Source organism: Coregonus lavaretus (assembly GCF_964263955.1).
Source record: "Coregonus lavaretus genome assembly, chromosome: 22".
NCBI lineage: Eukaryota > Metazoa > Chordata > Actinopteri > Salmoniformes > Salmonidae > Coregonus > Coregonus lavaretus.
This window is the reverse complement of record NC_140009.1, coordinates 4,217,741-4,234,184: the sequence shown is the minus strand read 5'-3', so window position 1 is coordinate 4,234,184 and position 16,444 is coordinate 4,217,741. Positions and strand designations below refer to the sequence as shown.

Sequence of the window (16,444 nt, the reverse complement as noted above, 5' to 3'; positions counted from 1 at the left end):
AAAAAAAGACATCCCTGATGTCAATAAACAAACAGGAAGTGATACCCTTCGGCCTCTATCATGGACCTAAATGAAGCAGGGGATAAACACACGTAGTCAAGTAGTAGGAGACGCTTTATCTAGTGACGCTAATATCTGACTAGTCAATATTAGAGGGCTTGGTCTCAGTGGATTGGTTTTTACCTGTATCAATATCAGAGGGCTTGGTCTCAGTGGACTGGTTTTTACCTGTATCAATATTAGAGGGCTTGGTCTCAGTGGACTGGTTTTTACCTGTATCAATATCAGAGGGCTTGGTCTCAGTGGACTGGTTTTTACCTGTATCAATATCAGAGGGCTTGGTCTCAGTGGACTGGTTTTTACCTGTATCAATATTAGAGGGCTTGGTCTCAGTGAAGTGCACCAGGTTATTGGGTCTCATTATGGCTATGGAGCGTGCGGTGATGACCAGCCTCTGGAACACGTCAGGGTCCAGGTCTCTGCTGTCACGACTACAGCTGTTCAGACACTGCACCGCGTTGCTGAGCAGCGACTGGTCCTAGGAGAGAGAGAAGTTATGGGAGAGAGGGGTGAGCAGGGACTGGTCCTTGGGGAGAGAGAAGTTATGGGAGAGAGGGGTGAGTGGGACTGGTCCTAGGAGAGAGAGAAGTTATGGGGGAGAGAGGGGTGAGTGGGACTGGTCCTAGGAGAGAGAGAAGTTATGGGAGAGAGGGGTGAGTGGGACTGGTCCTAGGAGAGAGAGAAGTAATGGGAGAGAGGGGTGAGTGGGACTGGTCCTAGGGGAGAGAGAAGTAATGGGAGAGAGGGGTGAGTGGGACTGGTCCTAGGAGAGAGAGAAGTTATGAGTGAGTGGGGTGAGTGGGACTGGTCATTCATTAGGCATAGAGAGGAGACTGCATTAGGTTTGAAAGAGGGCCAATTAGGTTTGAAAGAGGGCCAATTAGGTTTGAAAGAGGGCCAATTAGGTTTTCATGGTCCTTTGAGATGGATTTCACCTTAGTCACGTTCAAAAGACATAACAAGGAGAAAACATTTACCTTGTGGTTGTGGTAGGCAGTACGGCTGGTGTGTATGTTAGTTACCTTGTGGTTGTGGTAGGCAGTACGGCTGGTGTGTATGTTAGTTACCTTGTGGTTGTGGTGGGCAGTACGGCTGGTGTGTATGTTAGTTACCTTGTGGTTGTGGTAGGCAGTACGGCTGGTGTGTATGTTAGTTACCTTGTGGTTGTGGTAGGCAGTACGGCTGGTGTGTATGCTAGTTACCTTGTGGTTGTGGTAGGCAGTACGGCTGGTGTGTATGTTAGTTACCTTGTGGTTGTGGTGGGCAGTACGGCTGGTGTGTATGTTAGTTACCTTGTGGTTGTGGTAGGCAGTACGGCTGGTGTGTATGTTAGTTACCTTGTGGTTGTGGTAGGCAGTACGGCTGGTGTGTATGCTAGTTACCTTGTGGTTGTGGTAGGCAGTACGGCTGGTGTGTATGTTAGTTACCTTGTGGTTGTGGTAGGCAGTACGGCTGGTGTGTATGTTAGTTACCTTGTGGTTGTGGTAGGCAGTACGGCTGGTGTGTATGCTAGTTACCTTGTGGTTGTGGTAGGCAGTACGGCTGGTGTGTATGTTAGTTACCTTGTGGTTGTGGTAGGCAGTACGGCTGGTGTGTATGTTAGTTACCTTGTGGTTGTGGTAGGCAGTACGGCTGGTGTGTATGTTAGTTACCTTGTGGTTGTGGTAGGCAGTACGGCTGGTGTGTATGTTAGTTACCTTGTGGTTGTGGTAGGCAGTACGGCTGGTGTGTATGTTAGTTACCTTGTGGTTGTGGTAGGCAGTACGGCTGGTGTGTATGTTAGTTACCTTGTGGTTGTGGTAGGCAGTACGGCTGGTGTGTAGGCTAGTTACCTTGTGGTTGTGGTAGGCAGTACGGCTGGTGTGTAGGCTAGTTACCTTGTGGTTGTGGTAGGCAGTACGGCTGGTGTGTAGGCTGGCCAGCAGGCCTTTGGTCTGCTGCTGAACCCCAGAGGGCGTGGACATGGACAGGAGCAAGGTGGCCAACTCCAGCGCTGCAGCCTTGTTCTTCTCCTGAACCGTCACATACACAATTTATATAGTTTACTACATTTACATTTTACATTTTAGTCATTTAGCGGACGCTCTTATGCAGAGCGACTTACAGGAGCAATTAGGGTTAAGTGCCTTGCTCAAGGGCACATCGGCAGATGTTTCACCTAGTCGGCTCGGGGATTAGAACCAGCGACCTTTGGGTTACTGGCACAACGCTCTTACCCACTAAGCTACCTGCCGCCCTGTCTTCTAAAGCCCTATAATAACAACACACACATTTTACATTTTAGTCATTTAGCAGACGCTCTTATCCAGAGCGACTTACAGTTAGTGAATACATATATATAAAAAAATATACTGGCCCCCCGTGGGAATCGAACCCACAACCCTGGCGTTGCAAACGCCATGCTCTATCAACTGAGCTACATCCCTGCCGGCCATTTCCTCCCCTACCCTGGACGACGCTGGGCCAATTGTGCGCCGCCCATGAGTCTCCCGGTCGCGGCCGGCTGCGACAGAGCCTGGATTCGAACCAGGATCTCTAGTGGCACAGTCAGCACTGCGATGCAGTGCCTTAGACCACTGCGCCACTCACAATATGCACCTCGCCTCTCTTCACTCAGTCCAGTTTATAACACGTAGGCAAAATACCTACTACATTCCTACTAAATTGAGGATTGTGGGCCTGAGTTTTACAATGCAAAAAAAACAGCGGTGTCAAATGAGAGCTTCTTTCTCCGTGAAAGATGTAGTGAAGACCTTACCTTTTCATTGGAGGAGCCCACAGCAAAGCAGCTCTCCAGTGCTTCCAGAGAGCTCACCACCAACCTAAGAGAGGGGGGAGAGTGGTGAATTCATTGATAAATCAATCAATAATCAATTTATCTTAACAATCAAAAAACAACTTCAAATCAATCAAGTCTAAGCTAGTCTACTGAATTGAAAAACAAACATCCATTCAATGTTTAGAGTGAGAACAAGCACAGATGCATAGTTATTAGAGCAAACTTCAGAATGATGTTATTTTTGAAGAATGCATTTCACATGGCACATTCAGTCTTACTAACTCATTTAGACACAGATACACACAATGTCCTTTCACTCTGCTTCACACACACACACACACACCATGCTAACAAGCAGAGAAAGGCTGGTTACTAACCGGTCCAAGGTTGATAAGGACTCAGTTTCACAACTTGTTTATTGATTGTATTTTTGGGAGCAAAGAAACAGAAACCAATGTGAGGATCACAGAAAGAAACCAGGTGAACAGAGGAAGAAGCAGAACAAGATATTATGACTGCAGCCGTGCAGTGGACACACACACACACACACACACACACGCCATGCAGTGGACACACACACACACACGCCATGCAGTGGACACACACACACACACACAGGCCATGCAGTGGACACACACACACACACGCACGCACGCCATGCAGTGGACACACACACACACACACACACACGCCATGCAGTGGACACACACACACACACACACACACACACGCCATGCAGTGGACACACACACACACACAGGCCATGCAGTGGACACACACACACACACACACGCCATGCAGTGGACACACACACACACACACACACACACACACAGGCCATGCAGTGGACACACACACACACACACACGCCATGCAGTGGACACACACACACACACACACACAGGCCATGCAGTGGACACACACACACACACACAGGCCATGCAGTGGACACACACACACACATGCCATGCAGTGGACACACACACACACACGCCATGCAGTGGACACACACACACACACACACACACACACACACACACACACACACACACACACACACACACGCCATGCAGTGGACACACACACACACAAGCCACATTCAGACATCTCAACAAACACACATGACTAGCACCACCTAAATGTCTGATCCTACTACACAGACTACACCGGCTGAGGGGTGAGGAGAGAGGGAACTATATTACAGAGAGACTGAGGGGTGGGGAGAGAGGGAACTATATTACAGAGAGACTGAGGGGTGAGGAGAGAGGGAACTATATTACAGAGAGACTGAGGGGTGGGGAGAGAGGGAACTATATTACAGAGAGACTGAGGGGTGAGGAGAGAGGAACTATATTACAGAGAGACTGAGGGGTGAGGAGAGAGGGAACTATATTACAGAGAGACTGAGGGGTGGGGAGAGAGGGAACTATATTACAGAGAGACTGAGGGGTGGGGAGAGAGGGAACTATATTACAGAGAGACTGAGGGGTGAGGAGAGAGGGAACTATATTACAGAGAGACTGAGGGGTGAGGAGAGAGGGAACTATATTACAGAGAGACTGAGGGGTGAGGAGAGAGGGAACTATATTACAGAGAGACTGAGGGGTGAGGAGAGAGGAACTATATTACAGAGAGACTGAGGGGTGAGGAGAGAGGAACTATATTACAGAGAGACTGAGGGGTGAGGAGAGAGGGAACTATATTACAGAGAGACTGAGGGGTGAGGAGAGAGGGAACTATATTACAGAGAGACTGAGGGGTGAGGAGAGAGGGAACTATATTACAGAGAGACTGAGGGGTGGGGAGAGAGGGAACTATATTACAGAGAGACTGAGGGGTGAGGAGAGAGGGAACTATATTACAGAGAGACTGAGGGGTCAGGAGAGAGGGAACTATATTACAGGGAGACTGAGGGGTGGGGAGAGAGGGAACTATATTACAGAGAGACTGAGGGGTGAGGAGAGAGGGAACTATATTACAGAGAGACTGAGGGGTGAGGAGAGAGGGAACTATATTACAGAGAGACTGAGGGGTGAGGAGAGAGGGAACTATATTACAGAGAGACTGAGGGGTGGGGAGAGAGGGAACTATATTACAGAGAGACTGAGGGGTGAGGAGAGAGGGAACTATATTACAGAGAGACTGAGGGGTGAGGAGAGAGGGAACTATATTACAGAGAGACTGAGGGGTGAGGAGAGAGGAACTATATTACAGGGAGGCTGAGGGGTGGGGAGAGAGGGAACTATATTACAGAGAGACTGAGGGGTGAGGAGAGAGGGAACTATATTACAGAGAGACTGAGGGGTGAGGAGAGAGGGAACTATATTACAGAGAGGCAACCTTATGCCTTGCCCTAACCTTAAACCTAACCACACTGCTAACCTTATGCCTTGCCTTGCCCTACCCTTAAACCTAACCACACTGCTAACCTTAAACCTAACCACACTGCTAACCTTATGCCTTGCCCTAACCTTAAACCTAACCACACTGCTAACCTTATCCCTTGCCCCAACCTTAAGTTAAGACCAAAAAGCAAATTCTTGTTTTCATACATTTTTACGAATTTTGACTTTGCAACTTGGCCATCTTGTGAGAACCTGTCTCTGGTCTAGTGGTAGCAGTTGACCTTTGTTAACTTTTGAACCATGTGACCTTTGCCCCTGTGACCTTTTAACACTAACCTCTCCAGCACGGTGCCGCCGGTGGAGATTGGCGAGGCGATGTCACCTTCCCCGGTGCCGTTGCCGGTGTTGAGGTTGGGAGAGCACACGTTGTTGACGGAGGCCGAGGAGAAGTCCTCGGGGGGCTCGTCAGGCCAGCCAAACTGCTCCTTGGTTTTCCCATAGATCTTTATAGAGTCCAGCATGGTGACGCCTGCCGGGTCCACTGACGCTCCGACTGGAGGAAGGAATATGAGAGGTTAGTCGGAGACAGTGGGCAAATAAAACAACGTCAGAGTTAAAGCATGTGCACAGCAGATCACTTTTTACCCTCATATCTTTGAATGTCCAACTTGTGCTACAACCAACTAGCCCGAATCGAACACTACTGTAGACCTGCACATACTGTCCCTCCGGGCCCGTTTGACGGACCCATACTAAGCCTATTTCTGGATCGCACACAACCCTCCGTGGAGAACCACCACTTAATGTGTTTTAGTCCAGGACTAGGAATAATCTGGGTCCAATAATATTTAATATGTGAAAGGGGGTGGGTTTTCACCTCTCTGGGTTTTCACCTCTCCTGCACATGCACTCTTCCCTTTTTAACCCTCATTACATTGTTTATTTTGCACACAAGAAAATACCAAAAACAAACAAAACAAGAAACCAGCCCTCTGTGTTCACGTAAAAACAAAAACACGACATCACATCCTGTGTTCTTACTGAAGACGGAGAGTTTCTTGTCTGCCTGCAGAGCCTCCTCCCTGGTGAAGGGGAAGTCAAACCAGCGAGCCCGGGTCATGTTCATCTGCATGGTGCGCCCAAAGATCTCCAGGTAAGAGGGCGCCCGCTCGACGGCCTGGGTGCCCACCTGCACCCGCATGCCCGTCATCACCATGGAGATGTTGTTGTTTACCGTCTCTACTGTGAAGCCTCCAGGCTGGGCAGAGGGGGGGAAACAGATAACCAATGTCATTAAGATGAGAAAAAAGGGGGGCAGTCTGAACAGCATGTACCATTACAGTGTGCATGTGTAACTTTGTCCTCCAAAATGGTTCCACAGCCTCCCATTAAAAAAAAAAAAAAACCTTCTGAAGGATTTCTAGTTAACCCAGGAGCAGTTTTATTCAAGCCCAGAGTTGTAGAGAGTTCAGAGGTCATACCTTAGTGTTGGCTACATACATCCCAGTGGAGTTGAGTCTGTGTTTGATCTGCTGTCCGTTGTAAACCTGCAGGAGGTCGTTTCCTCCAAACTCCACCTCCGTCAGCTGCTGGTTGTGCTCAAAGAAGTCCACCGGGAACGTCACCTGACTGGACGTACGAGTGGCTGGAACAGAGCGGCAGGTGGATCAGACAATTCATTCACGAGAAAATCAATTAAATAAGTTGAAAGTTTGATCATATTCAAACTTAAAAATGTGTGTGCTTGATCCAGCTGCCTAAAGCATTTTGAGGATAGTACCTGGTAGCCTGGGAATCCAAAACTGAATGAGTGAAGTGAAACGAGAGCGTTTTGGATTCCCAAGCATAGTACAAATTTGAGCGGGCATCCGACGGACAGACTGGTGACTGCTCTGACTGGGGTGTTAGTTTAACTCACTGGCAGCAGCGGCCTTGCGTTTCCTGACAGGCTTCATGATGGAGATGGCCGAGCTGGGCTGCAGGGAGGGCTGGAGCCAGTAGGAGGTGTTGTCTACGTTGGCCATGTAGATCCTCAGAGAGCCATCCTCACACAGCAGGATCATGGTGGTACGCTGCTGCTCGTTGGACGCCGTGTGGCGGATGGATACCATGTCCTGGATCTGAAGGGAGGAGAGGAGAGGGCTTTAGAAGGGGGTGTGCCTCTTCCTCAATTAGGATTTCCACCTTTCTACTCAACGCCTCCTCAAAATGATTTGGAGTTCCTCCCCTCGGTGTCTTTAGCGTGTGTTTAGCGTGTGTTTAGCATGTCTTTAGCGTGTGTTTAGCATGTCTTTAGCGTGTGTTTAGCATGTCTTTAGCGTGTGTTTAGCATGTCTTTAGCGTGTGTTTAGCATGTCTTTAGTGTGTGTTTAGCATGTCTTTAGCGTGTGTTTAGCATGTCTTTAGCGTGTGTTTAGCATGTCTTTAGCGTGTGTTTACTATACCTTAGCCTTAGCAGGCAGGATCTCCTGGATAAGGAAGGTGTGAGGTTTGACCATGATGACCAGTGTCTGTGTTTAGCATGTCTTCAGCGTGTGTTTAGCATGTATTTAGCATGTCTTTAGCGTGTGTTTAGTGCGTGTTTAGCATGTCTTTAGTGTGTGTTTAGCATGTGTTTAGTGTGTGTTTAGCATGTATTTAGCATGTGTTCAGCGTATCTTTAGCGTGTGTTTACTATACCTTAGGCTTAGCAGGCAGGATCTCCTGGATAAGGAAGGTGTGAGGTTTGACCATGATGACCAGTGTCTGTGTTTAGCATGTCTTTAGCGTGTGTTTAGCATGCATTTAGCATGTCTTTAGCGTGTGTTTAGTGCGTGTTTAGCATGTCTTTAGTGTGTGTTTAGCATGTCTTTAGCATGTGTTTAGTGTGTGTTTAGCATGTATTTAGCATGTGTTTAGTGCGTGTTTAGCATGTCTTTAGCGTGTGTTTAGCATGTCTTTAGCGTGTGTTCAGCGTATCTTTAGCGTGTGTTTACTATACCTTAGGCTTAGCAGGCAGGATCTCCTGGATAAGGAAGGTGTGAGGTTTGACCATGATGACCAGTGTCTGTGTTAAGCATGTCTTTAGCGTGTGTTTAGCATGTATTTAGCATGTCTTTAGCGTGTGTTTAGTGCGTGTTTAGCATGTCTTTAGTGTGTGTTTAGCATGTCTTTAGCATGTGTTTAGTGTGTGTTTAGCATGTCTTTAGCATGTCTTTAGTGTGTGTTTAGTGTGTGTTTAGCATGTATTTAGCATGTGTTTAGTGCGTGTTTAGCATGTCTTTAGCATGTCTTTAGTGTGTGTTTAGCATGTCTTTAGCATGTCTTTAGTGTGTGTTTAGTGTGTATTTAGCATGTCTTTAGCATGTGTTTAGTGCGTGTTTAGCATGTATTTAGCATGTCTTTAGCATGTGTTTAGTGCGTGTTTAGCATGTCTTTAGCATGTCTTTAGTGTGTGTTTAGTGTGTGTTTAGCATGTATTTAGCATGTCTTTAGCGTGTGTTTAGTGCGTGTTTAGCATGTCTTTAGCGTGTGTTTAGTGCGTGTTTAGCATGTCTTCAGCGTGTGTTTAGTGCGTGTTTAGCATGACTTTAGCATGTGTTTAGTGCGTGTTTAGCATGTCTTTAGTGTGTGTTTAGCATGTATTTAGCATGTCTTTAGCGTGTGTTTAGTGTGTGTTTAGCATGTCTTTAGCGTGTGTTTAGCATGTATTTAGCATGTCTTCAGTGTGTGTTTAGTGCGTGTTTAGCATGTCTTTAGCATGTGTTTTGCATGTATTTAGCGTGTGCTATACCTTAGCCTTAGCGGGCAGGGTCTTGATCTCCTGGATGAGGAAGGTGTCAGGTTTGACCATGATGACCAGAGGAATGCCAGTAGTCTGCTGGACGCAGCACACCAAGCCTGGGTGGTTCATCACCTCAGACCACTGGCACAGAGCTGGAGAAGTCTTACTACTACCATTAGAGCTGGAGGGAGGGGGGAGGGAGGGAGGGAGGGAGGGAGGGAGGGAGGGAGGGAGGGAGGGGGGGAGGGAGGGAGGGAGGGAGGGAGGGAGGGAGAACGTTATCAGATATATCAAAACTGTTTTCAACTCAATTGTTTTTAAATCTATGGTTGCATTTTTCCATCAACTTTGAAGGTTGTTTTTACAGAAGTTGCCTTCCCCTCTCATATTTTTCTAATGGATCATACTATGTCAAATATTTAGATGTCTACTTTCAAATGTAGTTTTCACTACCTAAGGCATTTGTCAGAGCCCTCCACAACTGTTAGGTGACAGGCCGTCCTTACCCTTTGACGTTGTTAGGTGACAGGCCGTCCTTACCCTTTGACGTTGTTAGGTGACAGGCCGTCCTTACCCTTTGACGTTGTTAGGTGACAGGCCGTCCTTACCCTTTGACGTTGTTAGGTGACAGGCCGTCCTTACCCTTTGACGTTGTTAGGTGACAGGCCGTCCTTACCCTTTGACGTTGATGGTGAAGAGTTTCTGTACGTCGGTGGTGCTGCGGCTGACGGTGGCAGCAAACGACTTTCCCTGGCTGTAGCTGAAGAACAGCATCTGGAGAACGTGGCTGTAGTACACAGATACACCGCCTCCAGCAACCTGACCGTTACTGTCCTGGAATGACAGAGAGAACAGTCAGAACAGAGAGAACAGATAGATAGATGGCAGAGAGAGAGCGAGAGAGACAGAGACAGAGAGAGAGATACAGAGAGACAGAGAGAGAGAGAGAGAGCGCGCGAGACAGACAGAGAGAGAGAGCGAGAGAGAGAGAGAGAGAGAGAGAGAGACAGAGCGAGAGAGAGAGAGAGATAGAGAGCGAGAGAGAGAGAGAGACAGAGACAGCGAGAGAGAGAGAGCGAGAGAGAGAGACAGAGCGAGAGAGAGAGAGAGATAGAGAGAGATAGAAAGCGAGAGAGAGCGAGAGAGAGCGAGAGAGAGCGAGAGAGAGCGAGAGAGAGAGCGAGAGAGAGAGAGAGTGCGAGAGAGAGAGAGAGAGAGAGAGAGATACAATGGTAGAGCGGCAGAGGGGGAGGGAGGCCACGATAGGGCACCTGTTGCCAGGGTCGCGTGTGGTCTGGAGTCAGGACGGGGGCTAACATCTACCTTGAGGTCCTGGTGGTTGATCTCCAGTACTGAGGTAACATAGAAGGGTCCGTGCTGGGCGCTGGACGACTCGTCCATGACCTGTGTGTACATGTAGCCAGCAGAGGACATGATGACGATGATGCTCTTCCCTTCCTCGCTGAACAGGAAGGTGGCGTCTCGGATCTTGGAGCTCGGCAGTAGGAAGTAGTACACAGGGCTCAGAGCGTCCACTGACAGGTCATAGATCTGAAGGGAGAAAATAAAAAAGTCTAACCAAGTTGGAAAAGACGTATGGAAAATCTAAATCTGTCTTTTTCCTTGCTTGAATTGTTCAACGCAAAATGTACACCTGATTTTTTTAAGGAGGGAATTACTCAAACCTTTAGATTAAATGAGGTTCAAAAAGAGGAATATCACTTTAACCTTTAAGAAAGGAAAACTATCTGAAAGTATCATCTAGACGTGAAACATCACCCATCTATTAAACCTAAAGTGTAAGTGAGCCGATGTCGTGCCTTGACGAAGTCAGCAGTGATGATGGCCAGCTCAGTCTGGGAGCCAGGCAGCCAGATAGCCTTGATAATGAAGTTGCCAGTAGCCAGCTGAGAGTGCAGCACCAGGTGGTCCGATACGGAGCCTGTACTGCTGAAAGTCAGAACGTGGCAGTCCTGAGAGAGAGAGAGGGGAGGGAGGTTAGTACTTGGGGTTCCACATTCACCTGCTAGCCCGGCCTCCAAATAAAGAAAAACATAATATACGTAGCTAGATATGCCCTACATTTATAGACAGGGGTTCTTTCTCAATTCCATGCATCCTCTCCTCACCTCCTTCTCAAAACGCATTGGAGAAGAAGAAGGTCAAAAGGGGGAGGGACCTTGAACCCTCTGCTCCAATATGGTTGAGAGGGAGGCAAGAAGCCCCAGGATGTGAGGAATCGTAGACATAGCCTCCAATGTCTACGTGGCAGGAGCTTCTGAAGAGTATGACTAACCTTGAGTCCACAGACAGCCAGGTAATCTTCGTTGCAGGGGTTCCCAGTGAGGCTGAGCACGGTGAAGGGGACGGGGGCCGAGGCCAGACGAGTCAGGGTTAACTTCCTCTTACTGGAGTCAGCCTGCTTTAGGAGAGCCGACAGCTGCAGGACGGTGATCTGGAGACGAGGGGAGGAGGGGGACAGGAGAGGGGAGGAGAGGGACAGGAGAGGGGAGGAGGGGGACAGGAGAGGGGAGGAGGGGGACAGGAGAGGGGAGGAGAGGGACAGGAGAGGAGAGGAGAGGAGAGGAGAGGAGAGGAGAGGGGAGGAGGGGGACAGGAGAGGGGAGGAGGGGGACAGGAGAGGGGAGGAGGGGGACAGGAGAGGGGAGGAGGGGGACAGGAGAGGGGAGGAGAGGAGAGGAGAGGAGAGGAGAGGGGAGGAGGGGGACAGGAGAGGGGAGGAGGGGGACAGGAGAGGGGAGGAGGGGGACAGGAGAGGGGAGGAGAGGGGAGGAGGGGGACAGGAGAGGGGAGGAGGGGGACGGGAGAGGGGAGGAGGGGGACAGGAGAGGGGAGGAGGGGGACAGGAGAGGGGAGGAGGGGGACAGGAGAGGGGAGGAGGGGGACAGGAGAGGGGAGGAGGGGGACAGGAGAGGGGAGGAGAGGGACAGGAGAGGAGAGGAGAGGAGAGGAGAGGGGAGGAGGGGGACAGGAGAGGGGAGGAGGGGACAGGAGAGGGGAGGAGGGGGACAGGAGAGGGGAGGAGGGGGACAGGAGAGGGGAGGAGAGGAGAGGAGAGGAGAGGAGAGGGGAGGAGGGGGACAGGAGAGGGGAGGAGGGGGACAGGAGAGGGGAGGAGGGGGACAGGAGAGGGGAGGAGAGGGGAGGAGGGGGACAGGAGAGGGGAGGAGGGGGACAGGAGAGGGGAGGAGGGGGACAGGAGAGGGGAGGAGGGGGACAGGAGAGGGGAGGAGGGGGACAGGAGAGGGGAGGAGAGGAGAGGGGAGGAGGGGGACAGGAGAGGGGAGGAGGGGGACAGGAGAGGGGAGGAGGGGGACAGGAGAGGGGAGGAGAGGAGGGGGACAGGAGAGGGGAGGAGGGGGACAGGAGAGGGGAGGAGAGGAGAGGACAGGAGAGGAGGGGGACAGGAGAGGAGGGGGACAGGAGAGGAGGGGGACAGGAGAGGAGGGGGACAGGAGAGGAGGGGGACAGGGGAGGAGTGGGACAGGGGAGGAGGGGGACAGGAGAGGAGGGGGACAGGAGAGGAGGGGGACAGGAGAGGAGAGGGACAGGAGAGGAGGGGGACAGGGGAGGAGGGGGACAGGAGAGGAGGGGGACAGGAGAGGAGGGGGACAGGAGAGGAGAGGGTTAAATAACACTGGGTCAGCACCAGACAGAAGGGGTACCTAATTTTCAGTTTGAATGAAACCAAGGTTGGATAGCAACTAAAACAAGGTTCACGCACATTTTGACAGATGGAATTTCATGACTTTTCCATGACTTTAAAACCAGATTTTCATGACCATCAATTGGCCGCGTCTCTATGTACGTATAAAAAAAGTATGCGTAATGCGGTATCAACACGGAGGCTGCCCTCTGATCCCACGTACCATCTCCTGTCCTGTCCTTGAGCAAGGCACTTAACCCCCACAGAGTACAATCCCTGACAGGCTACTGTATAAAATACATGTGGTCAGCCCTCATTCTGGAGAGCTGCTGGGTGTGCAGGCTTTTGATCAAGCCCTGCTCAAAACATCAGAACCAGTTTATCAAGGTCCAGTTGAGCAGCTCATTTCTAAAATGTGGTTTGTTAGAGGGGAATAAAAGCCTGCACACCCATTAGCTCTCCTGGAGGATGGTTGACCACCCATTAGCTCTCCTGGAGGATGGTTGACCACCCATTAGCTCTCCTGGAGGATGGTTGACCACCCATTAGCTCTCCTGGAGGATGGTTGACCACCCATTAGCTCTCCTGGAGGATGGTTGACCACCCATTAGCTCTCCTGGAGGATGGTTGACCACCCATTAGCTCTCCTGGAGGATGGCTGACCACCCATTAGCTCTCCTGGAGGATGGTTGACCACCCATTAGCTCTCCTGGAGGATGGCTGACCACCCATTAGCTCTCCTGGAGGATGGTTGACCACCCATCAGCTCTCATGGAGGATGGTTGACCACCCATCAGCTCTCATGGAGGATGGTTGACCACCCATTAGCTCTCCTGGAGGATGGTTGACCACCCATTAGCTCTCCTGGAGGATGGTTGACCACCCATTAGCTCTCCTGGAGGATGGTTGACCACCCATTAGCTCTCCTGGAGGATGGTTGACCACCCATTAGCTCTCCTGGAGGATGGTTGACCACCCATTAGCTCTCCTGGAGGATGGTTGACCACCCATTAGCTCTCCGGGAGGATGGTTGACCACCCATTAGCTCTCCTGGAGGATGGTTGACCACCCATTAGCTCTCCTGGAGGATGGCTGACCACCCATTAGCTCTCCTGGAGGATGGTTGACCACCCCTTAGCTCTCCTGGAGGATGGCTGACCACCCATTAGCTCTCCTGGAGGATAATAATAATAATAATAATAATTGGTCATTTAGCAGACGCTCTTATCCAGAGCGACTTACAGGAGCAACTAGGGTTAAGTGCCTTGCTCAAGGGCACATCGACAGATTTTTCACCTAGTGGGCTCGGGGATTAGAACCAGCGACCTTTCGGTTACTGGCACAACGCTCTTAACCACTAAGCTACCTGACCACCCATCAGCTCTCATGGAGGATGGTTGACCACCCATCAGCTCTCATGGAGGATGGTTGACCACCCATTAGCTCTCCTGGAGGATGGTTGACCACCCATTAGCTCTCCTGGAGGATGGTTGACCACCCATTAGCTCTCCTGGAGGATGGTTGACCACCCATTAGCTCTCCTGGAGGATGGTTGACCACCCATTAGCTCTCCTGGAGGATGGTTGACCACCCATTAGCTCTCCGGGAGGATGTTTGACCACCCTTGATGTAAAACAGTGCAACATTACAACCAAATACGTTTTATGTCTTTTGAAATAATTTGCTCATTCAATATATCAAAGATCAAATGGCTATAGTAGACTACAAAAACATTTATCCAGCTGAAGCAAGCCCACACATGTTCTTAAGGAAATGTACCTTTTCTAGTTTAGTCATATTTATCTTAGCTACCTTAGAAAGGTTTACTTTGCAGGCTGACTAGCATCTATTGAGTTTCAATGTCCTATAAATTGGATGCCCAAATCAACTGGAAGTATCTACAAAACCTGAGCAACGGCCCACTGTCTCTCACTCCTTGAGCAACGGCCCACTGTCTCTCTCTCCTTGAGCAACGGCCCACTGTCTCTCTCTCCTTGAGCAACGGCCCACTGTCTCTCGCTCCTTGAGCAACGGCCCACTGTCTCTCTCTCCTTGAGCAACGGCCCACTGTCTCGCGCTCCTTGAGCAACGGCCCACTGTCTCTCTCTCCTTGAGCAACGGCCCACTGTCTCTCTCTCCTTGAGCAACGGCCCACTGTCTCTCCCTCCTTGAGCAACGGCCCACTGTCTCCCTCTCCTTGAGCAACGGCCCACTGTCTCTCTCTCCTTGAGCAACGGCCCACTGTCTCTCTCTCCTTGAGCAACGGCCCACTGTCTCTCTCTCCTTGAGCAACGGCCCACTGTCTCTCCATCCTTGAGCAACGGCCCACTGTCTCTCTCTCCTTGAGCAACGGCCCACTGTCTCTCTCTCCTTGAGCAACGGTCCACTGTCTCTCTCTCCTTGAGCAACGGCCCACTGTCTCTCTCTCCTTGAGCAACGGCCCACTGTCTCGTCTCTCCTTGAGCAACGGCCCACTGTCTCTCTCTCCTTGAGCAACGGCCCACTGTCTCGTCTCTCCTTGAGCAACGGCCCACTGTCTCTCTCTCCTTGAGCAACGGCCCACTGTCTCGTCTCCCACCATGCAGGTGAAGCTCCCAAACAGACGCGCTAAAGTGTCATTCCCATCTGGGCTGATACGTTGATTTTTATTTGATTTATAAAATATTTCAAAACTGTGCCTAAATAAATTACATTACCAGAAAATATGAAATTAGTTTAGATTATTCGATAATTTCCCACAATTTTTCCAGGCCTGGAAAACACAATTTTTTAATTACATGACTTTTCCAGCATTTCCATGACCATACGAACCCTGCAAAAAAAGCACTCAAAATGACAACAAGATGAAACTTGAACTTTTGACTACAATTTAGAGCAGCAACGGCACAAAGAAACCAGCATGAACCGCCACGAATGAGTGTGTGTCTCTGCGTGTCCTTGTGTGCGGTGCCAGTGCCCACCTTGCCCTTCTCGTGGCTGACGGCGAGGTGCTGGCGACGGCCCTGGGGCGAAGACAACACACACATGGCGACCCGACGCAGCACGTGGGCACTGATGAGCTGTCTGATGGTCTGGCCCTGGTCTCCACTGTAGTTCATACGCACGTTCTCAAACGCTCCCTCCTGGGAACCAAGGGTGGGCACCTGGGGAGAGGGGAGGAACATGTTAGTCAGGAAGCGTGCAGGAGTCCACATCGCATGTCTCTCGGGGTCTTCCACAGCGGACGGAGGTTATGAATAAAGTCCTACCATGAGATGGGCGGCAGGTAGCTTAGTGGTTAAGAGCGTTGTGCCAGTAACCGAAAGGTCGCTGGTTCTAATCCCCGAGCCGACTAGGTGAAAAATCTGCCGATGTGCCCTTAAGCAAGGCACTTAACCCTAATTGCTCCTGTAAGTCGCTCTGGATAAGAGCGTCTGCTAAAGGACTAAAATGTAAATGTAATGAGTTGGTCAGGGTTAGGGTTAAGGTTATGAATAAAGTCCTACCATGAGTTGGTCAGTCATCTCAACACTCTTGTCCAGTGTGTGTAACTCATTGAGGGCCTGCTGGGCTCGGCTGCTGCTGCCTACAGCGGAGGCCTGCTGGAAGTTGGTCTGGATGGCATCCATCAGGAAGACCAGCATCTCCAGAACCACCTCCGCCGTGGACGAGCCAGACTGGAGAGAGAGAAGGAAGTCAACTCAACATCAGCAGACAGTCATATATATATATATATATATCGTCATACACATTACGTAACAACATGTTGATCTTACATCACATCTTATGTCAAGCGACCAGACAGCGTAATTTAGCATGTATTGGAAAGAGCTATCACAGATATACTGGGG

At 50.1% G+C, this 16,444-nt stretch overlaps 1 protein-coding gene across 1 annotated transcript in view; it reads right to left on the bottom strand.

The window, feature by feature from the left end:
- The window catches only part of LOC311150242 (E3 ubiquitin-protein ligase UBR4-like), a 147,352-nt gene that overhangs the window by 67,800 nt on the left and 63,108 nt on the right, over positions 1 to 16,444 (bottom strand). Inside the window, exons 40-53 of the mRNA XM_084187618.1 lie at positions 16,100 to 16,270; positions 15,575 to 15,757; positions 11,244 to 11,402; positions 10,768 to 10,920; positions 10,271 to 10,498; positions 9,624 to 9,781; positions 8,957 to 9,128; positions 7,103 to 7,304; positions 6,666 to 6,829; positions 6,226 to 6,442; positions 5,521 to 5,737; positions 2,819 to 2,882; positions 1,938 to 2,072; positions 364 to 538 (exon numbers count right to left, since the gene is read on the bottom strand). Coding sequence (XP_084043744.1) covers positions 364 to 538; positions 1,938 to 2,072; positions 2,819 to 2,882; positions 5,521 to 5,737; positions 6,226 to 6,442; positions 6,666 to 6,829; positions 7,103 to 7,304; positions 8,957 to 9,128; positions 9,624 to 9,781; positions 10,271 to 10,498; positions 10,768 to 10,920; positions 11,244 to 11,402; positions 15,575 to 15,757; positions 16,100 to 16,270 — 2,398 coding nt within the window. The remainder of the gene's footprint in view (positions 1 to 363; positions 539 to 1,937; positions 2,073 to 2,818; positions 2,883 to 5,520; positions 5,738 to 6,225; positions 6,443 to 6,665; positions 6,830 to 7,102; positions 7,305 to 8,956; positions 9,129 to 9,623; positions 9,782 to 10,270; positions 10,499 to 10,767; positions 10,921 to 11,243; positions 11,403 to 15,574; positions 15,758 to 16,099; positions 16,271 to 16,444) is intronic.